Genomic DNA, 22,443 nt, shown 5'->3' with positions numbered 1-22,443 from the left:
GCTGTGGAGATGAGGCTTGGAGCCACAAGCACAGAGACATCAGGTGCAGTCACTGAAGAGTCAGCCTGAAATGGGCTATGTCACAGGCAGAGAACACTGCACTTGAGCTGAAGCAAGGGACAGGTTCAGTCCTCACTGTGGCAAAATGCCGAGACAGGGCTGTGACTGACAGGCCGCCCAGTGCACCTGCCCTGGTCCAGTCTTGGGCATTCCTTTTCAGGATGCAGGGGAGGAGTTCCATCTTCTTCAATGATAAATTCATTAGTCTAGTCCTGGAGTGATGCTGTATTCACAAGCGTCATTATTTAACATCCCAAAGAAATTGTTTGTGCCTCCTGGTGTGCTGGCAGGTGGTGTTTACCTGTGTAAACATGCTGTCAGAATCATTCTTTCTTGGCACTTACACTCAAAATGGAGTGTGGTGGTTTGAATGAGAATGGTCCCCATAGGTTTATATATTTGAATGCTTGCTCACCAGAGAGTGGCACTATTCGAAAGGATTAGAAGAATTAGGATGGATAGCCTTAGAGAGGAAGTGTGTCGCTGGGGGAGGTGGGGTCTCTGAGGTTTCAGAAGTCCATGACAAGCCCAGTGTGTGTGTGTGTGTGTGTGTGTGTGTGTGCCTGCCTATGGCTCATGATGAAGCTCTCGGCTACTTTTCCATCACCACATCTGTCTGTGTACCTCCATGCTCCCTGCCATTGATGATGGACTAGACCTCTGAAATTGTAAGCAAGTTCCCAGTTAAAGGCTTTCTTTTATAAGGTTTACAGAGCGAGTTCCAGGACAGGCTCCAAAGCTATACACAGAGAAACCTAATCTCGAAGAAAAAAGAAAAAAAGAGTTGCCTTGGTCCTGGTGTGTCTTCACAGCAATAGAGCAGTGACTAAGACATGGAGTAGCTCATAACAGTTACTTCAAGAGACAAATAGCTGGTCTGATAGATGACTCAATGGATACAGATGCCTGCCTGCTACCAAGCCTAACAATCCGAGTTCGATCCCAGAGACCCACATGTTAGAGGAAGGAAAAGCTGCTCCTCAAGTTGTCCTCTAACCTCCAAATGTGCACTGTATGCACATACGCGTGTGCACGCACGCATGCACACACGCGTGCACACACATACACAAATAAATGCACGAAATAAATGTTTTTTAAAGATTTATTTATTTATTTAAAGATTATTAGAGATTGTTTGGTGTAGCACAAATTCTAATTGGTCTTAATAATAAAAACCCAGAGTCAGATAGTAAAAGGTAAAAACTGAAAGATCTTAGAAACAACAGCCAGCCACTAGTTCTTACCTCTACAAAATCCTCTGACTGAAGTGGGGGTGTCCTGTGTCTACAAGTCCTCAGACTGAATGCCATCTCTCTGAAACCTCAGACTGAATGCTGAGCTCCTGTCTCCTCCTGCCTTATATTCCTTCTCTGCTCAGCCATATCCCTTCCTGTCTCCACCTCCCTACTGCTGGGATTAGAGGTGTGAGTCGCCACCACTTGGCTTTGTTTCTCTTTTAGACTGATTCAATCTGTGTAGCCCAGGGTGGTCTTGAACTCACAGAGATTCATCTGTCTCTGCCTCCTGAGTGTTGGGGTTAGAGGTGTGTGCCACCACTGCCTGTGGCTAACTTGTGGCTTAGCTCCACACTCTGATCTTCAGGTAAACTTTGTTAGATCACAAACAAAATAGCACCACACACCAGTGTTTTGCCTGTATATTCTCTGTGTAAGGGTATCAGATCCCCTGAAATTAAAGTTACAGACAGTTGTAAGCTGCCATGTGGGTGCTAGTTATTGAACCTGGGTCCTCCAGAAGAGGAGCCAGTGCCCTTACCTGCTGAGCTATTTCTCCAGCCCCAAATGTAATTCTTTTTTTTATTATATTTGTTTATTTATTATGCATACAATATTCTGTCTGTGTGCATGCCTGCAGACCAGAAGAGGGCACCAGACCTCATTACAGATAGTTGTGAGCCACCATGTGGTTGCCGGGAATTGAACTCAGGACCTTTGGAAGAGCAGGCAATGCTCTTAACCACTGAGCCATCTCTCCAGTCTGATATAATTTTTCTTAAAGATACAGATGAATAGGGTGAGACTTCCCAGCAGCATAAATGCCTTTGACTGTCTTATAAATAATAAATCCATTGGTTCCCCAACCTGGACTTGGGTAGAATTCTTTCTTTGGTCTGTTGGTCCTGTCTCTATCGGGAATGAAGGGGTATTCTTTATATTGCCTGGGGGAGAGTTTCATGGCATCCAGAATAACAGGGAGAGAGGAGAATAGGAGGTAGGGAGCTGAGTGAGAGAGTATGAAAGGGAAGGCGACACTGGGACAATGATGTTCTCTCAGTCACCAGAGCTTAATTTCCCCTGCCCTTTGTCTTCTGACTCACCAAAACTACAACTACCCCCCACAAGTGTATCCCCCAGTGTCTTGTACTGGTTCCTCATTGGCTGTAAACTTCTCACAGACATGGATGGTCTACACTGGCCTTCCTCTACACATGGAAGTGGGTATAAAGGAACCAGACTTTTAGCCTTGATTTAGAATTACCTGTATCTTCCCTGTATAGAGAGAGAGAGAGAGAGAGAGAGAGAGAGAGAGAGAGAGAGAGAGAGCAGAGAAGGCGTTGGATCATATGAAACTGGAATTACAGGCAGTCATGAACCATCTAACACGAGTGTTGGGAAACAAACGCAGGTCCTCTGGAAGAACAGCGAGCATTTTCAATCATCTCTCCAGCCCTGTGGAGGCCCACTTCCAAATCATGAAGAGCCAAGAACCAAACCTGGGAAGTGAAACAGGCTGTCCCCTGCTGGGCTATCCCGGAGGCCCAAGACAGCTAGTTGAACCATCTGGGAGGGGCCTTCTTCGCAGGCAGCAAGCATGAGTATGTTCCAGAATGGGCTCCAGGGAACCATTGGGGTGAGTGGAAGGGTCACTGTAGTTTGGGATACATTTTTCTAGGTGTAGGCATAGCCAGGCCAGGAACAGAAGCATGGCCAGCGGGGTGGCAGCAGTTTGGGAAGGGAAAATGGGACAAAAGGCTAAGAAGGAGGTAATGATCCAGGCTTACAGGCCACCTGCTAGCTGCAAGACATCCTTCTTCTGTGGGGTCAGGAAGACCTTTATGGGGTCACGCCTCATAGGTGAACCACACCCTTTGTTCTCTCTACCCTGCCTGACACAAAAGCCTGGTGGAGCCGACTCTGGTATGGGAGGTCCTTCTGTATGTGTGTTGCTTTTATTGGTTAATGAATAAAGAAGCTGTCTTGGCCTGTGATAGGGTAGAGTAGAGCTAGGTGGGAAAAACTAAACTGAATACTGGGGGAGAGAAGGCAGAATCAGGAAGAAGCCATGTAGCCCCGCCAGAGACAGATGCCACCGGATGGAACCTTGCCAATAAGCCACAGCCACGAGGCGAAACACAAATTAATAGAAATGGGTTAACTTAAGATGTAAGAGTTACCCAATAAGAAGCTAGAGCTAATAGGCCAAGCAGAAATTTAAATGATATAGTTTCTGAGTGATTATTTCAGGAATGTGGGCAGCCAGGAACAAACAAGTGACCTCCTACAACAAAATGGTGCCCAACAGAGCTCTACACAAAAGGGCTTGTACAGAGGATAGGTAGAAGCTGAGCTCCCTGCCTAGGGCTGCCCCTAAGGCTGGGGAAGCTGTGGACACTGCCTAAACCCCTGCAAAGTTCATGGACCCCCTGGTTCCAAGGCACTGAACCTTGTTCTCCAGCCTTCTCCCTCAGTCTCTGGAGCGACCCTTTGGCCACATCTGCTATTCACTGAGTGACACACCTGCTATGACAATGACCAGTCTGGGCTCAGGACACAGAATCCTCCCTCTGCTGCCTCCTATGGTACCAACTTCAGCTAGTTTTACCACACCTAATCATGACTGTGCAGGGCACACTGCCCTCCAGGGCCCGTGGATGCTGACTGTGGGCTGGGAACAGACTGCCAATGTGCCAATGGGAGCCCAGAGGGCATGCAGACTAGGCTACATGTGGCCAGACACCCATGAGGGACCCCCACGACCTTCCGGTTCTGGGGCACCCCCAGCAGCAGGGCCCCTGCAGCCTACTTGTATTTATCAAGTCATTGCCAGGTAGCTATTTATACCAAGTCCCATCTTGAGTTTCCGGTGTCCACTGACTCCTGAAGGTCAAGTGGGTTCTGAAGTAGGCCAAGGAAGTCTCTGGTAAACCAAGAGCTGACCCCAGGGGAACCGCTGGAAATATAGGACTCCCACACACATACACCCAGGGCTAGGAAGCAAATTATTAAATTAATCCTCGTCTTCTTTTTCCTGGAACCAGAGGATCATGGGGAGCAGGACAACAGCAGAGTTGGATACTGTCTGCTCCCTGGCTCCTGCCCCAGCCCTGAAACGAACATGACCTTAAACAAAGGCCCACATGGTGCCAGCCAGGACAGTCAAGCAAAACCAACCAAAGCACTCAAGAACTCTGAGACACCGTCCCCAAAGCCCTGAGGGTGTGCTGAGGAGGCTGGCTTCGAGGCAGTCAACCTGTCCTGCTCAGGGGCTGGGAATCTGATCTATCTCTACAGGAACTCTATGCTTGACCTCCCTCTGGGAAGTCTGAAGGGGGCATCACATCAAGGCACACCAGCCAGACAAACCAGTCCCAGCCTCCTTTGTGGCTGCCTGCCAGGCTGAGGGAGCCACTCTTGGTTCCGGGTTGTTCCCACTCCTGCAAAGCTGCCCCTTCCAGCACTTCCCTGGCTCCTCAGGGTGGCCTACTGACTAACTGAGAAGAAATCTTACTATGTAGCTCAGGCTGGCCTTGAATCATGGATGATCCTCTTGCTTCAGCCTCCTGAGTGGAAGACCCTGTTGAAGGCCCAAACTCAGGTCCCCTTGTGCCTGTACTTTACCAACTAAGCCATATATATCCTCAACCTCTCACTGGATTTTTTATTTTTATATACATTTTATTTCTTTTGTGTGGGTGGGGCCTGCATGCCGCAGCACAAGTGTGAAGGTCAGAGGACAGGGAGCAGTAGCTGGTTCTCTCTCTCTCTCTTTTTAACCACGCGGGTCCCAAGAACCAGACTCGGGTACCAGGTACCTGCTACTCCATCTAGCTGGCCCCTCCATAGAGGATTCTGTTGCTGCAGGGAGTTTTTCTCACTATGTAGCTGTAAAGACTGTTGGTGGCTCTCGGGAGGCAGAGGCAGGCGGATCTTCTGTGAGTTTGAGACCAGCCTGGTCTACAAGAGCTAGTGCCAGGACAGACTCCAAAGCCACAGAGAAACCCTGTCTCGAAAAACCAAAAAAAAAAAAAAAAGACTGTTGGTGGCTGTCAAACTCTTGGTCGACTATATCTGGAATTAACTAAAACCCAAAAATGGAGGGGCACATCTATGAGGGCTTTTTGCTTATTTGGACATGGGAAGGTCTACTTCTTCTTCTTTTTTTAAAAAAAAAGATTTATTTATTAGGGGCTGGAGAGATGGCTCAGAGGTTAAGAGCACTGACTACCCTTCCGAAGGTCCTGAGTTCAATTCCCAGCAACCACATGGTGGCTCACAGCCATCTGTAATGGGGTCTGGTGCCCTCTTCTGGCCTGCAGGCATACATGGGGGCTGAACACTGTGTACATGATAAATAAATAAATCTTTAGGAAAAAAAGATTTATTTATTAATTATGTATACGGCATTCTGCTTGCATGTGTCCCTGCAGGCCAGAAGAGGGCACCAGATCTTATTACAGATGGTTGGGAGCCACCATGTAGTTGCTGGGAATTGAACTCAGAAGCTCTGGAAGAACAGCCAGTGCTCTTACCTTTGAGCCATCTTTCCAGCCCCGAGAAGGTCTACTTCTAATCCAGATCTTTGAGGTAGAAAAACACAACTTTAGCCGGGTGGTGGTGGTGCACACCTTTAATTCCAGCACTCAGGAGGAAGAGGCAGGTGGATCTCGGTGAGTTCGAGTTTAGCCTGGTCTACAAGAGCTAGTTCCAGGACTGGCTCCAAAGCAACACAGAAGAAACCCTATCTCAAAAAAACAAAAACAAAAACAAAAAAACCAACTTCAATTCAGATCTTTTCAGGTGGGAAGAGCCACCTTCTGCTGGCAGTCTATATAAAGAAATGGAAGGAAGCTTTTACTCTTTGGCAGCTTGCTGTCAACCTTGCTAGCAAATCCATTCTTTCACTGGCACTAGAGCCTACGATGTCAGGACTCCAGCATATAGTGTGATCAACTGAGACATCCAGCCTCATGGACTGAGCAACTGCCGGATTCTCGGGCTTCCCTTCATAGACAGCCATTGTTGGATTAGCTGGACCCACAGCCTGTAAGTCATTCTCATAGATCCCCTTTCTATATAGAAAGACATTCATTCTATAAGTTCTGTTCATCTAGAGAACCCTGATACGGTAGCCTTGGCTAGTTTAGAACTCACTATGTAGACCAGGTTGGACTTGAACTTGTAAGAAACCAGTCTGCCTCTGTCTCCTGAGTACTGGGATTAAAGATGCAAGATATATATATCCCATCCAGCCTTACAGGATCAAAAACATTTTAGAGTGTGTGTGTGTGTGTGTGTGTGTGTGTGTGTGTGTGTGTGTGTGTCTGTGTCTGTGTCTGTGTAAGATAGAAGAGGGCACTGGATCCTGGAGCTGGAGATACAGGTGGTCATGAGCTTCCAGACATGGGTACTGGGATCCAAACTTGGGTCTTCTGAAAGAGTAGGGAGCGCTCTTAACTGCTGAACCATTTCTCTGCCCCTAGGATTTTTTTTTTTAATTCTAAAAAGTCCATTTCAAACAAGTGGTGCCACCCTTGCCTTTCACAAGACATGCGTCCCTAGAGAAGGGAGACACTGTTAGCCAGTAAGGCCCTACTTCCAAATGTCATCACCTGGGGGCTAGGATTTCTACCTGGAACTGCGGGGAGAGGACATTCAGACCACAGTGCTGTGCCAATCAGCACCTTAAGAGAGAACTGGGGAGAGCCCAAGTTCAGAGCTAGGTTAGAGGAAGGGCTCCCAAGAAGGAACAGCCTGCACGAAGGCCCTGAGGCAGGAACAAGTTTGGCGTGTGAAACCTGAGCTGAGCAGAAGGCTGGAAGTTGAGTGGGTGCAGCCATGTCATTATGGGTCCTCCTGTGTCCTTGGCATTGAGCATGGATTTCATATCAAGTAAGACAGCCTCTTCTGTCGCTCGGTGTACAGGTTCCAGGGTAGGGAGATCAAAGGACATGATGCTTCTTTTTGCCCATTGTCTGTTCTTCTGTTCTGTTCCTACACTGGACCTGTCTTATGTAAGAACTCAGGAAAGACATTTCCAAACAAAACATGTCACGGTGGGCAGTGACAGTTCCTTCCCCACACTGCCTCTCTGCTACTGTGTGCCCTTCGGCTGGAATCCTCAGAGCTAAACAGACCCCACTCCCTCTGGAGCAGAGTGTGAAGAAGTAGATACCCTCCCTGCTGTCATTTTATCCTGGTAAAATGCAAGAAAACAATAAAACAATACAGCCCCAAGATGTGGGCACCCTGGTGCTCTTTCTGGTCTCTTCCCAGATAACTACCAAGGTCAAGTATTTGGACCCATCTTGTCTTCTGACAAGATCACCAAAGGCCTGTGCAAAGGGCTCTCAGCAAGATTGCTGTCTCAATCAGTTCTCTCCCCATCAGTGCCTGCCCCTCAAGGTGCAGACCAGTGGGCCTTGAGGACACACTCGGCCCCCCAGGACAGATCCTCACCTATCTAGGGCAGCATGAAACCTCAGCTTAGCCTTCCATTCCCTCACACATTTTGTCCCCAAACCTAATAGTTCCAGATATAATACCAGCCCCCCCCCCAACTGGCCTACCCATGCTCTGCCTACAAGGAGGTACCTAGAGGACAGCACACAGAGTCCCACTGGATTCCTACAGGGGCTGTCCCTGGGCTCTCCCTCCAATGGTTCTGAAGCTCAGCTATGGAGTACCTGATGTGTACCAGACTTCTGGGTCCTTCCCCAGCACTCCCAGAGGGTCAGAGCGCCACACTACCAAGGCCAGGAATGACATCCATAAAGACAGGCTCTCCCGAGTTCCTACCTGTTCTCTGGCTTTTTGATGCATGTTCTCTTATAAACAGAACAACAGCAGTAGAGAAATTAGGCTCAGCAAGTTGCACACCTGCCTGTCAAGCATGTGTGAGGCCCTGAGTTTCACCTCCAGAGAAAGAAAAAGAAACAAGATGTCATATTGCACACCGGTAGCCTGGGTGCTCAGGAGGCTGGGGCAGGAAGGGGGCAAGTTCTAGACCAACCTGGGCTACATAGCAAGATCCCGTCTCAAAAAGAAAAAAAGCCACAAGCAGGATGGGCTCTTCTTGTCTTGTTGGTTGCCCTCTAATCTCCTAGAACCCAAAGTCAGAGGTGAAGGTATAGACGTATGAGCTTTTCCGCCTGGGCCCCCAAGGCATTCTTGGGACTATGTCCCTGTATGAGGACTGTTGGGTTTAACAGCATGGGCTTCAGGAGGGGCCCTATATTCACCCCAGTTCCAGTGTGGACTTTCTTCTCCCTTTCACTGCCTGTCTCCCAAAGGCACCCAGATGGCTCAGAGGCTGTGGAAATCAAACCCAGACCTCCAGACCCCTAAGTTCAGGGCCCAGTAGCCACCACAAGCACTGGACTAGGAGTCAGCAGGCCTGGACTTGGATGTCGGCTTCAGGAAGGGTCCATTCAAGGATAAACACCACCCCCCAAGGTTCCTGCTCCAGGCTTCACTGGAACTTTTTAAGACCTGCACTCCATTGGACCTGCCACCCATCAACTCCTGCCCAGTCCCCAGAGGGTATAGGTAAGAGCAGTGTGCTGGTGACCACAGGAGGCAGTTACAGGGCTCTCGGCTCAGGAGAGTCACGACTAACAGAGGCCCTGGGAGTTGTAATTGTGTCCATCACTGGGACCTGCTTCAAGACTCCTTGCTGTTGTAAATATTAGGGGCAGCTACACGTAGGGTTCTTACCCTACCTTACCCTTAGTGCTCTCCAAGCCAGCGGCACCTGCGCGCTCCTTGCTCTTCAGCAAGCTCACCCAGTCCCAAGGCCCAGCGCTGCATGGGGTTTGCCCCCATCTAGTCTGCTGCCGGCTCCCAGCCTTGTCCGGCAGCATCCCTCGCTCCACAACCTTCAGTGGCTCCCAGGAACACCTCAGGGCTTGGTGGCACCCTTCCATCCTTGGGTCCCTTGTGTTTGAAAAGTTCATCTGGGCGTCATCCAAATCCAAGTCTCTGGCCCTGCCGGGGCGTGCTCGGAACTCCAGACTCTCAGCTCGTCCGCTTAAGGAGACCCGGGGGTCTTGGAGGCCTCTCCAGGTGGGGAGCCATTCTCGAACTTTCACAACTAGCGGCGTCCAATCCCGCAGGCCTTAGAGAGTCAAGACGTTCCACGCGTGCTCGCTACAGTGTCCCCATGACATTGGCAAGGACGAAGAGGTTGAGCAGCTGAGTCGCATCCAAACACCGTGAGGGGCCCCAGGGCCGAAGCAAGGCGAGTGCCGCTCCTCGCAGAGTGCAGTTGGAAGGTTACCTGCTCCAGGGCGCTGTGTACCCACTGCACTGCCCCTGCCCCGGACCGCGCGGGCGGGCCCGAGAAGCACAGTCTTTGTCTGCTGTGCCCCATGATGCCCCCGCCCACTGTGTCCGAGGCCACACCCTCCAGGAGCTCCCAACCAATAAAATTTGGCGGTGACACCCAGAGCACGGGGTGTTGTCCGCGCCTGGTGTACCCATTGGTTGCGTACTGCAACGGGGGCTGCGGCCGGCAGGGCGGGGCGCACGGCGAGAGGTGACACCCCGCGTGCTGGACGCAGGGGGAGAGCTTTCCTAAGAGTCATCACCCAGCCGCCACCCGGACCAGGCTTGCTGGACAGTCGGAGCCCCGACGGCCCGGGGGCCATAAGAGTAGTAGGACTCAGGCGGCTCGCGGGGCCGGGCCATGGCACTCGACTTCCTGGCTGGATGCGCTGGAGGTAAGGAGACTCCAGGCATGCCAGGCTTCGCAGCCCGCCTGGTGCGCGAGGACAGGTGTCTTCTCGGCTCTCAGTGTGGTTTGCACTGGGTGCTAGGTATCCCGGTGACACCGCGACTTAGCCAGAGGCAGGGACAGATCGGAGGATGCGGGCACGCAGCCTGCGGATTCTTCCCTCCTAGCAGCTGTCCAAGCTCGGTGGTGACACCGAGCGACCTCCTCGAGGGCTGGCCTGACCCTAGGCGCCCAGTTCTTCCCAGGTGGTGCTTTGAGCTGCTGGAGGGCGCAGAAGAGGAGGAGGCGGTCCACCGGGTGGTCAGGTCAGCCTGACTCAGGAATGCTTGAGGCGGAGAGCAGATCAGGTTTGCCCATGACGCGATGGTGCGAACCTGTTGAACCCTTAGTGCCTTTTCTTGTACCTAGAGGCGTAGTTTATTTAGTAAGTATTAAGTACAGAGTCTGGATCCATTGGGATTCCAGGTAAATTTTCCGAGATGGCAGTGGTCTGGCTGGTTATGTCAAGGCTGAGTTCAGCCCTGAGGCTCGGGCCTGGCTCACCCACCTGTCCTACTGCCTTCATCAGCTACCGTCATAGCCCTACCCGGAAAGGTCTCACCTGGAAAAGTGGTTGACTGACTGCCCTTGGCCTTAGGTGCTTAATCCGTGCTTGTGCCTCCCTCCCTGGGTGGAGAAGGCTGGTCTGTCGGGATACCTTCCCAGGGCAGTGATGTGCCCACAAAGTGCTTGAGAGCCATCAGGCTGTTACCCAGTCTTTCCTTTGTGAGCCGCGGGAGGGGGATGAAGCCCAGGGATTTCTAAAAGTTGGTGAGGAATTAGAGGCCCAGAAGGGGTCCCATCTTAGCCCCTACCTGTGTGTTGGGGGGGGAGATCCCCTTTTAAGACCAAGGCCCCCTTATGTTGTTGCAGGGTTCCCGCTGTGGTTGCACCCTAATCAGTACAGTTGTCCCGGGGAGCATCTAGTCACCCCTTGGCCAGGCCTGCTTAGAGACCCAGACCACCCCCCCCCCATGATTCAGCCACCCCTTCCCTTGGACTTTGGCTCAAGAAGGCTTTTCTTACCTGCGATGCCCATCCATCTTCACCCAGCCTATCTAAAGGGCATCATGTGCCCTACGTCCAAGCCCCAGTCTGCATTCCCACCCAGGGTGCATAGAGAGTGCCCAACTAAAGGGAAGTGATACAGGGTAGGGCTGAGATGGAGGTCACCTGCAGAACCTCTTCTGGACGCATTCAGTAAGGGAAGAAATGATGGGGTTGTAGCCTCAGGCTCAGTCTCTCTGAAGGGATGGGGCTGCAGGGGGGAGGGGACAGACAATGATCTGATTGTGTCCCAGGCGCACCTTCTGGATTCCCGTCACAGAGGCTCCCTTAGAAGATCTGACCTTCTAAAGCAGGGGATCTGACCTTCTAAAGCGCCTGCCTGGGACGGGTGAAGGTAGGGTCTCTCTTCCCGAGGAAGACCCGCTTGTGGGTGTGCCTGAGTGCCCCAGCACACTTCCTATCCTGCCTTCAGTGCCTGTGGGAGACAGGGCAAATATCTTGACTAATGGTTGGCTTCTACCCACTCCCTCCTGTGTAAGGATAGGTCTCAAATCTTGAGGACATAGTGGCCCCTGGGTTCTGGATAGGGCATGGACCAGTGTGACAGAGAAGTACCAGGTCAGCAGGCAGTGTCCGTGTGGAGGGAAGAGACCTGTCATCTCTGCCAGAACTGTGCTGCCAGGTGTCCCTTCCTGTCCTCGGAAGCTCGTGGTATCAGATTTGCCCTGGCTTTGGATTTGGGGTATCCTCACGGAGGTGGTCAGGCAGGGCTCCCTGACTCTCAAAGGGACTGTGAGATCAAAAGGATATGGGTAGGGAGTGGGGGTGCCAAGACCTGCCAGCTTGGGACTCTCCTGGGGCTTCCCAGCGGAAGGGGTAGGTAAGAGGCTTCATAGTCTCTGCAATATCTTGGAAGTGGCAAAGACTGTTGTTGGCACCTGTGAGCAGCTGCTCACAGCTGGGCTTTCTGCTCGCACCAGGGGACCCTTGGAGGAAGAGGGAGGAAGGCTAACAGGGTTTCCCTGATGCCCAGCATACCAGCCGTGGGTGCTAGGCTTTCCGAAGCCCTAAGAGATTCAGATTAGCCTGAGAAAAGAAGTCCGGAAGTAGGATTTGCAAATACAAAACATGGTAAGCAGGGGGTTGGACCACTGGACTCTGTGAGTCCTGGTTTTGCCCCAGCAACCACTAACCAGGAAGTCAAAAGCAGGTGAGAGCTGGTGTCCAAAGGGGGGAAACAAGGTCCCACCCCTAGAAATAGGATGTGAGGGTCTCCAGGAGAAAAGAGCCTGCCTGGAAATGGTGGCGAGGGGCAAGAGATTATAGTGGAAATTTCCCCAGCTTAGAACTGAATGAATCTGCAGCTCGAGGGCTGCTGGAGTGCCAAACCGGGTTGCTTTAAAGAAACAGGCACACCCTTGGCATCCCCTGGCGACATTCCTGAAATCCACTCGTGAAGTCCCCAAGGTGTCCTCATAGAACAACGAGGAAAGGGTTAGCAGGCTTCCCAGCCCCAGCACTGGATGTGACTAGCAGACTCCCAGCGGGGAGGACTCTGGGAAAGTGGCAGTGATGGGGGCTGGGGTGGATGGGGCTCAGGGGTTGCTCACCTTTTCTCCTATGCAAAGACTGGAGTGTTACTAGACAGTGTTTTACTGAACTAAAAGTGCTGAACACTGAGAGAGCAGATCTAAGGGAATCTAGATGTGGTAGCACACTTGCAGAGACGGGCTCTCTGAGAATTTGAAACCAGCCTGGTCTAAATAGGGACATCCAGGCCACCCAGGGTCACATAGTGAGACCTTGTCCCAAAAAGAAAAAAAGGTTTTTCTTAAAAACAGAAGCATGAAACATGGTGGACATTACTGAAGGGTTCAAGGCAGAGTCTGGGCGCAGATGTCAGCCATTAGTGTCTCCCGGCAGGTTCTGTGACCAGTCCTGTCTGGCTAGGACCAGAGCAGGGCTAAAGTTCCCATTGTAACACTTAACTGGCCACACACCACAGATGTACTGCTTGCTATGAGCATTTTGGTTCTGGTTTCCTCATCTGTAGGATGAGTTAATCGGCTCTGGGGTGGGAGGATTAAGATCGGTGTGAACCAAGGACAGTGACCGGAAGTTGGTGATGTTATTGTTCATTGCCCAATATTAACCACTGTAGTTAGACATAAAGTACCAGCAACCAAAGGGGACTTCTTTCTTTCTGCATTGCTAAAGCACCGTGAGCGAGCACTCTACCACTGGCCACCGGTCATCCCCAAAGAGGCTCTTCAGCAGACGCTTCCTAGAGAAGGAAACCTCACTGACTTCTGTTTCTTTTGGGAAAAAAATGGGGTCATTGGGCTGTGGGTGGGGGGTGCAGGGGAGTCACACAGCTGCTCACTACCCACAGGTCACTCTGAGGAATGTTCTTAGGGGAGAGGTGAACCTTGCTCTTGTGGGTGGGGTCTCTGGCAGGCCCTGAAGTGATAAATATACCCAGCGTGACTCAGAGTAGAGCAGTATTGGGAGGTAGCTGCCAGCTGCCAGCAGGTCCTCAGGCAGTATTTCCTAGCAGTTCCTAATCTCCATCCAGGAGTGTGGTGGGGTAGGCAAGGAGGATGCTAAGTACCTTTCAGGTGAGCTGAGTAGGGTCTAGACAATGATTCCTTTTGTGAGCGGTCCCTGAAGGTAAGAAGTAACAAAAGGAAAACTCAGATCCTGATGGTGGCAGGCTAACTTCCAACTCCAACTTCCCGGAGCCTCCTGTGGTGTCCTGCAGTGCAGTTCCCCAGGGGACACAACACCTCAGGGAGCTGCAGGGGAAGGCAAGGGACACAGCTTTGAGTTAAGGGGGTACTGATTGCCCCGTTACCAGAGGGGTGGTTGCAGGGATTCCTGGGATGGGCCCAGGGTACACACACACACACACACACACACACACACATTCCTCAAAGTTGTGAGGCACTTGGTCACGGGCACCTTTTTCTTCCAGGTGTGGCAGGTGTGCTTGTGGGACACCCTTTTGACACAGTCAAGGTGAGTCTCTTGTGGAGGTACAGACAAGTTGGGTCAGGCCTGCAGGGTTTCTGCCCCAGGACCTCAGCTTTTGAACAAAGTGACTGCGCCTTCCTCCTGGGCATCTTCCACAGAGGCTGAACTGCCTTACTTGGCCAGTGGAGGCTGGGGTGTTGATGAGCAGGTTTCTTATCTGCCAGAAAGAGAAAGCCTACTCTGTCCTGATGTATAATTTCCCTGGCATCTTCTTTGAATTATTATCATATTTTGTGTTTTGCCTGCATGTATGTCTGTGTGTCATGTGTGTGCCTGGTGGAACTGGAGTTTCAGGTGGGTTGTGAGCAGCTGTGTAGGTGCTGGGAATTAAACCCAGATCTGGGGGAGATCAGCCAGTGCTGTTAACTGCTGTTTGCTGGGCCTCATGAGTAATGTCCTCTCTTTAGCCCCACCCCTAACATCTTCCTGAAAGAAAATAAGAGGTGGTAAAAGACAGAAAGAACCAAACTTTACTGAGCCAGGTGTGGTGGGTAGCACACCTGGAATTCCAGCCCTGGGGAGAACTGAGAATTTGGGGCCAGCTTGTGTTAGGAAAACCTGCCCCATCCGCTGGATGTGGTAGCAGACACTAAAGTAGTGGCACTGGGAGGCTAAGGCAGGAGGACCACAAGTGTGAGGCCAGCCTCACAAACACACGCCTGAAATAAACTTGAGGATATTTCTCTCCTGGTCCTTCTGGCCCGGTGCTTGAGTGCTGGCATGTCCCTGCAAGGCAGTGTCACCCAGCAAGGTCCTAAGGACCACCACTTTCAAATGGCCAGGGCTCTGGACATGGACTCCCTGGGGTGGCTACGTCCTGAATCATAACCTTGACTATTGATTAACTGGAGCTCCGGGTTAATCAAGGAGACAGACCCACATTCTGTGGTGGAAAGCTTCTGTGGAAGTTTCCCCTGTGGCTGGAGTTGTAAGTATTCAAGCTAGTCACATCAGGACCCTGCCTCGGCTGTTCTCCCGGCGCCCAGCGGCCTGTGAGTGGAAGGGCCCTAGACCAGACTTGTGCTTGGTTCAGGCCTAAGCCAGGCTCCTTTCCCACTCGTGTGAGGAAAAAGCTGGAACACACTATCCTGCCTTGGGCTGAGCCTTACTTCCTGGTTCTTCCTTTTTTTTTTTTCTTCAGTGAACCAGGTGTTTGTTGGCAAAGAAAGTAGCTCATTAATCCAGAGGTGGGATTTCTTCCAGTGTGGATGTAAGAGCCTGCCTTGTGCACTGGCTTCGACCTTATTAATCCAGAGATGGGATTTCTTCCAGTGTGGATGTAAGAGCCTGCCTTGTGCACTGGCTTCGACCTTCTAAAGCTGTCCTTGGTCCAGGCATTTGTGAGGTGAGGGAGTGGATGAGCTTACTAAGGTCTGCTGTTCACTGTGCACCAGGATGACTTGTGCCACGTTAATGGGTTAATGCAGGCTCTAGACAGCCTAGCCCCGTCATCTGGTAACCCTGGGGAGAAGGCTGGAGAGCAGGCTCCTGGCAAGCAGTGGCCCATGAATTCCATTCATAGGCTTGCAAGAACGATGCTCTGGTACACCCTGTCCACAAGACGACCCACCATGCCCACATTCTGCCTGGATGCCTTCTTCCACCCACAGTGAGGCTGGCCATAGTCATATATCGTCGCGTTTCTACCTTGAGGTCAAATGTCTCAAACACCTCCCACAGCTGTGTCCAGCTAGTAAGAGCAAGGATCCACTTCCTCAGCCCGCTATTGCAGAGGCTGCTGACTTGACAGGTACTCGCTCCTAAAGCAGGCCCTTCAGGCAAGAGAACACTTTTGTCCTGGTAGTCCCAACTCCTCTGAGATGCCATAGGAGTCATTCCCCTGCCTGTGGATACCTGGAAAGTGGTCTTTCAGAAAATCAACTGGTAAATCCCCCAACCCCCAACTGTGGTTGGGCCATTGGCATTCAAGCAAACTGGCTGTAAGAAAGCTATTTGTTCTTTTTGTTGTGTATGGGTATTTTGTCTGTCTGTCTGTCTGTGTACCAGGCGTGTGCCTGATCCCCATGGAGGCCAACATTGGATCCTCTGGAACTGGAGTTCCAGTTGAGCCACAGAGTGGGTGCTGAGAATTGAACCTGGGTCCTCTCATAGAGCAGCCAGTGCTCTTAACCACTGAGTTCTCTCTCCAGCCCCTTGCACGTGCTAGGTAAACCAGTGTAGTTCTGTCGCTGAGCTACAACCCAGCCCACGGCTGACCCTTTCTGAATCAGATCTAGGGAGCTTCCTAGCTCTTGAGATCATGATGTAACCTAGCTCCCCCCCCCCCCCCAGCACTAACATGGATTCCAAGTTCAGTATGCTCCCTTTGTGCCGCCATGATGTCAGTGTTTCAAGAGCAGATAAGCTCTCAGGCAACAAAGAGTGCTTTGAGGTGGAAAAGGTTCTGGGCCACTGGGCCTGGCGGTGTCCCCAGGTCCTGGAGTTATTGCTATGGGTACGTAGGGGAGCTGTCAGCTGTCTGCCACCACCCGTGCCTCATGGCTATGGTTGTTAAAGGGCTGCTAGCAGGAACCGAGCAGGAGCAGAATGGAGGCCCAGCATCCCACCCTGATGGAGGTTAGAGGTGTGACACCAGGCTGGGATTCCCCTTCGGCCTCAGCCCTCAGAGCTGGTCTGGTGGTAGTGCACATGAGAGACCTCCCCTGCACTTGTCTTGGGGACTCCCAACCCATCTGCAGCTGGCTGTCCTTGTAGCTGGTATCTCTCGAACACCCAACCTGGGCGCACCCTGGGATCCCAGATTCACAAAAAGTTACTTGGCTGCCTGCCTTGTGTACTGCGGGTCAGGGGAATTGCTGCAGTGGCTCTGCCTGTCCCTGCTCACTGGCTCTGCCTCTGCAGGTGCGGCTGCAGGTACAGAACACGGAGAAGCCCCAGTACCGAGGGACACTGCACTGCTTCCAGTCCATCATCAAGCAGGAGAGTGTAAGTGCGTGGGCGGGGCAACTGCGGGGCTGGGGTGCAAGGCTGGAGGTGCTACCACCCGAGGTCAGAGGCCCAGGAAAGGTTATCGGGGTACCCACAAGGGCCCTTGGGGGTGTGAGTTGATTGCTGGGGCGTCTTGGATTGAGGACTTTGCATCTAACAGAATTCTGCATGCTTCCTATGTGCAGCTGGATGGTTAGAGCTGCCACTTGTGTATGGAGGGCCTGAGGAGAATGGCTGGGCATTGCAAGCAGGGTGGCACCCTTCATCCTGATGGCATTTCTGTCTCTGCAGGTGCTGGGCCTGTATAAAGGTCTGGGCTCACCACTAATGGGGCTCACCTTTATCAATGCACTGGTGTTTGGGGTGCAAGGCAACACCCTTAGGGCCCTGGGCCAAGACTCACCACTCAATCAGTTCCTGGCCGGTGCAGCAGCAGGCGCCATTCAGTGTGTCATCTGTTGCCCCATGGAACTGGCCAAGACAAGGCTGCAGCTGCAGGTCGTGGGCCCCGCTCGAACCTACAAGGGCTCCCTGGACTGCCTGGTACAGATTTACCGGCACGAGGGCCTGCGTGGCATCAATCGAGGCATGGTGTCCACACTTCTGCGCGAGACACCTAGCTTTGGCGTCTACTTTCTCACCTACGACGTAATGACGCGCGCCATGGGCTGCGAGCCAGATGACCACCTGCTGGTGCCCAAGCTGCTGCTGGCGGGGGGCACATCAGGCATCACCTCCTGGCTCTCCACCTATCCTATGGACGTGGTTAAGTCGCGACTGCAAGCCGATGGGCTGCAAGGAGCCCCTCGCTACCATGGCATCGTCGACTGCATGCGGCAGAGCTACCAGGCTGAGGGCTGGCGAGTCTTCACACGAGGACTGGCCTCCACGCTGTTACGTGCTTTTCCCGTCAATGCTGCCACCTTTGCCACAGTCACTGTGGTGCTGACATATACCCGGGGTGAGGAGGCCCAGCTAGACAGTGAGGCAGTTTCGGGCACCTCTGCCACCCCTGCTGGGCCTGCTCTGGCCCAGCCTTCCAGACTGTGATGCTGTCTCTCCCACCAACTTCCCCGGGGCCACTTGGCTGAAACCTGACACCGATAATGTGGCTCCTCAGCCAGTCTCCTTGCTCCTTGGCTGGCGATACTAGCCAGCCTATACCCCGCTGACCTTCAGTTTTCTTAACTGTAAAATGGGGACTCTTCATACATGGTACGTTCGAGAAGGTCAAGCCTGGTTAAGTCTACACTCTGTAGACAGCACTGCCAGTGAGAATCTCTCAACCCTACACTCCAGGGCTCTCTCCTGAGCCGACTATAACAAGCTGGCCAAGGACCCATCCATTCCCCAGATCCTCCATCCACAGAGGCCCAGGAAGATACTTGGCCAGCTCTCACCAGTAGGGGCAGCGGACAGTGTAGAATGCTCCTCAGCTGCTGCCCTTGAACTGCAGATGGGGTCTGGGGTCCTGGCAGCAAGCCTGTTGAGGATTCTGCTCATGCACGGTCTGCATGGGGAGCAGGCAGGCCGCTGCCTCGGTGTCTCCACAGTGAAACTGTGTGACAGCTGTGGCAAGAGGAAATCTTCTCATCCCTGGGCTTCTAGTTACCTGTCTGCAAAATGGAGACGTGGGTCAGCCGATGTCTGCCTCACTACGGCCAGCCAGAATTCCCAATAATGGGTAGGCAGAGGGCCCAGGAGAACACAGTGTAGGTTGCTCGTGTCCCTGGTCTTGGCAGCAGGTACAGTGGAGCCAGTTTGGGTGTCTCTCCAGCTGCCTGTCAGTGTTGGACAGGACCCTCTAAAGGAATAAAGTCTTGTTTTCTAAGTGTGTGAAGCTCCTCTCTGCATGGTGCAAGGGACTTCATTTCCTTCCTTATATCCTAGATTCAGTGGCTATCTATGGTCTATGCATGGACTTGGATCTGGCCACATGACTTGGGCAGGTCAAGGACACATCTACGTGGTGGTGAATGGAGGCGCGAGGGATACTTAAGTAAATCACAAGCATGCCCTTTAGCAAGTATTGGCAGTCATTTCAGGAACTGGAGACCTGTGGTGGGGACATAGGTCCCCTGGTAGAGGAAAGGTATAAGGGGAGCTATCTGATGACCTGGGCAACTAGTATGTGCCCTGTAACGTGTCTTTCTCTATCCTGCCAGCTCCCAATTTTTGACGTGGAGACTTCTTATTAATTATGCAAGCTCAGCCTTAGCTCAGGCTTGTTTCTAACTAGCTCTTATAACTTAAATCATTAACTCAATCCATTTCTATTAACGTCACCATGTTGTTCATGGCCTTTACCTCTCCTCCTGCATGTCCTGCTTCCTCTGCATCTGGCTGGTGATGCCCCCTTCTTCCCATAGCTCTCTCTGTCTGGAAGTCCCTCCTATACATCCTGCCCAGCCATTGGCCATTTAGCTTTGTATTAACCCAATCACAGTGACATATCTTTACACAGTGTAATCAAATATCTTGTACCATTTCCCCTTTTTGTCTAAATAAAAAGGAAAGGGTTTTAACTCTAACAGTAAAACTATATACAATAAGAATAATTATAAGATAAAAATTACACTTACAATATCCAGTCCATTTGTATTTGGCAAATTTGGATAAATTATTATCTATCTTATCTTGGTGAGTTCAAAGTTTTATACCTAAACCATTTTTTTTATCATAACTTGTATTACCAACCCAAAACTATCTATTTATACCTCAAAACATTTTCTTAGATAAACAATTTAAGCTTTTATGCCTTTCAACCTCATATGCTTTATATTTTTATAAATTTCTTTTCTGAATTTGATGGCAAAGAAAACTACAACTATTTGGTCTTCAACTCCATCAGAGATCCAAAGAAGGACCTAATATTACCTGAGTAAGCAGGAAGTACACAGCAAACAACTTCCCAAACTATAGAAATGGCAGAAACAGCCGGCTGCCTGAACAGTCACCTAAGTTTCCTCTGCAACACTGGGGCATCCATCTGGGGCCTGCAGGCCTAGAATATCTGGCAGACTTTTTGGTAAAGCAGGAATTTTGAACAACTTTCTTACCTTGTCTTGGCAAAGTGAGGCAGTTGCTTTCTTTTGTGCCCTGCTTGTCCAGTTAGGACAATGTACTGCCAATAGTTGAGGCAAGGGCAGTTTCTTTACTCATTGGTTAACTTTTCCATAATAAAAGCAAAGTCCAGATGGATGTTCTTTGATGCCCATCTTCTTTTGAAGTAAATTGGTGTTGCCAGGAGCAGATATGTCTCACTGTCATGAAAAGCCTGCTGTTATTAAAACATTTTAAATGTCATATTCTGTAGGTTTTGGAAGTGTTTGAAGATTACCTATCTATCTAAAATATATCTGTTTAACCTTGAAAACCTAATGTAACTACAGGTTTGCTTATCATGGATGACTAACTAATCTGTAATTTTTTTTTCTTTTGAAACAGAGTTTCTTTGTGTAACAGTCTTGGCTGTCCTGTAACTTGTTCTGTAGACCAAGCTGGCCTCAAACTCACAGAGATCCACCTGCATCTGCCTCCCAAGTGCTGGGATTAAAGGCATGTGCCACCCTTCTCTAGACTGCTTCCTGTTGTCTGTGAGAGATCACATCTAGGGAACCTGAGGAAATTGAGATAATGGTCAGTTCCTTGGAAAACTAGCTGTAACATTTGTTCTCCAGTCTGTGGAATGGGAAGACACAAGGCTTGTCTGCAGTCCTGGCTAGAATAGTCTGTGAGGCTGGACCATCTCAGCCAGCAGCCTTGAAGCTGTTCTGGATGCAGAACTCTGAGGAAACTGCAACAGAGGCATTCTGAGAGGCTGGATCACCCAGGCTACTTGTCTTTATTGATACCTGGTCCTTTTATTTTTTGAAAATACACGAACTTTTAAAGGTAACATGTATATCTGCATTGACACAGTATGGAATGTGCAGTGTGCACAAGTCAGTTAAAGATGATATTTCGTTGTTGTTGGTTTTTTGTTTGAGCAGGTAAAAGTCATTTGTTAATTTTATGTTTAGTGTGTATAACCAGACTGTATTATAAATCTCTATCCATGCCTTATGAAAGGATGGCATATAATAATGAGTCATGAGGACTCTGTAGCCACAGTGTCCGAGCCGTTTCCAGGTTGAAGGATCAGCTATACAACTGTCTTGTAGCTTTTCTTTTGTTCCTTTTTTTGTGTGTTTGTAGTTAAGATTATTAGGAAGACTTCCCCAGTCAAATCTCATCTCAATTAACGTTGAAGGAACCCAAAGCACAACCTCTCCTCCAATGCAACAACACATTTTTCAACTTTCATTCTGAAGCCAAGACATCTCAAAAGTAACTAGGCTGGTTTAATCCCGCAGTCCCTCCCATAATCCAGTGTCTCTCAGCAGCTGCCATTCACTCATCAGCATTCAAAAGTTAAGTCAACAAAGCACCATACAGGATCCAGATGCCCTGTGTATTTCCCATCCTTATGTGTTTTTTAAATTACTGTTTCTTTAAAGACTTTATTATTTTTAAACTGTTTTTTTTCCCTCTGATTGTCTAGACCCACTTTCTCCCCCATCCCATTAGCATTTGAGCACATTTTAAAGCATTCTGTACCTATTTAGAGGGTTTTTTGTTTTTTTTTTTTTTTTTTGGTTTTTCAAGATAGGGTTTCACTAGGCGGTGGTGGCGCACGCCTTTAATCCCAGCACTCGGGAGGCAGAGACAGGTGGATCTCTGTGAGTTCGAGACCAGCCTGGTCTAAAAGAGCTAGTTCCAGGACAGGCTCCAAAATCACAGAGAAACCCTGTCTCGAAAAACAAAACAAAAAAACAAAACAAATCAAGATAGGGTTTCCCTGTGGCTTTGGAGCCTGTCCTGGAACTAGATCTGTAGACCAGGCTGGTCTCGAACTCACAGAGATCCACTTGCCTCTGCCTCCCGAGTGCTGGGATTAAAGGCTTGCACCACCATCACCCAGCTTATTTAGAGTTGTTTTTAGGCCTGGACTTGGCTTTACTAAGTGTGCACAGCAGTCCTGACCGTGTGAGCCAAAGCCTAACCGGCTAGGTGGCAGCTGCTCTGCCGGCTCCACCCTCCTTGGTTCCCTGAGTACCTAGCCTCATGTCGGTGCTGCCCAGTTCTTGAAAGTTGCTGAGCCCCCTCTGCAAAGTCTCTGCGAATGGCAGCTGACTCCTGAATGCTCGCAGAGAGGCCCACGAGGTGACTGTAGCAGCACAGGCTGGTGGGACTTCTCTGTCGGGTATGGTGGAGCCATGTGTTGAAGCACCAAGTGTAAGGAGTCTTTCTCCATCCCGCCAGCACCCACATAATGGCACGGAGACTTCTTATTAATTATGGAAGCTTGGCTCAAGCTTAGGTTTGTTTCTAACTAGCTCT

At 50.7% G+C, this 22,443-nt stretch overlaps 1 protein-coding gene across 2 annotated transcripts; it reads left to right on the top strand.

Moving 5' to 3' along the window:
• Positions 1 to 9,842: 9,842 nt before the first annotated feature.
• On the top strand, positions 9,843 to 21,593 carry Slc25a29 (solute carrier family 25 member 29). 2 transcript variants are annotated; one of them, XM_050154831.1, is made up of 4 exons: positions 9,843 to 10,018; positions 14,054 to 14,097; positions 16,975 to 17,058; positions 17,353 to 21,591. In XM_050154831.1, the coding sequence occupies exons 1-4, from the start codon at positions 9,985 to 9,987 to the stop codon at positions 18,109 to 18,111; spliced, it is 921 nt and encodes a 306-aa protein (XP_050010788.1). In that variant the 5' UTR covers positions 9,843 to 9,984; the 3' UTR covers positions 18,112 to 21,591. The 2 variants fall into 2 exon arrangements, with proteins under 2 accessions (XP_050010788.1, XP_050010789.1); XM_050154832.1 differs by lacking the exon at positions 14,054 to 14,097 and having other exon boundaries at positions 9,847 to 10,018; positions 17,353 to 21,593.
• The last annotated feature ends 850 nt before the right edge of the window (positions 21,594 to 22,443 follow it).

Source organism: Alexandromys fortis, unplaced genomic scaffold, assembly GCF_014885135.2.
Source record: "Alexandromys fortis isolate MF-2015 unplaced genomic scaffold, M_Fortis_MF-2015_v1.1 scaffold_91, whole genome shotgun sequence".
Lineage (NCBI taxonomy): Eukaryota > Metazoa > Chordata > Mammalia > Rodentia > Cricetidae > Alexandromys > Alexandromys fortis.
The sequence above is the reverse complement of the archived record's forward strand: the minus strand, read 5'-3'. Positions and strand labels throughout refer to the sequence as shown.

Bases quoted from the DNA above. Each gene is read 5' to 3' on its own strand.
- Slc25a29 (XM_050154831.1), top strand. From the start codon at position 9,985: ATGGCACTCGACTTCCTGGCTGGATGCGCTGGAG. The intron at 10,019-14,053 runs GTAAGGAGACTC...TTTTTCTTCCAG, and splicing joins CCTGGCTGGATGCGCTGGAG to GTGTGGCAGGTGTGCTTGTG. The intron at 14,098-16,974 runs GTGAGTCTCTTG...CTGCCTCTGCAG, and splicing joins ACCCTTTTGACACAGTCAAG to GTGCGGCTGCAGGTACAGAA.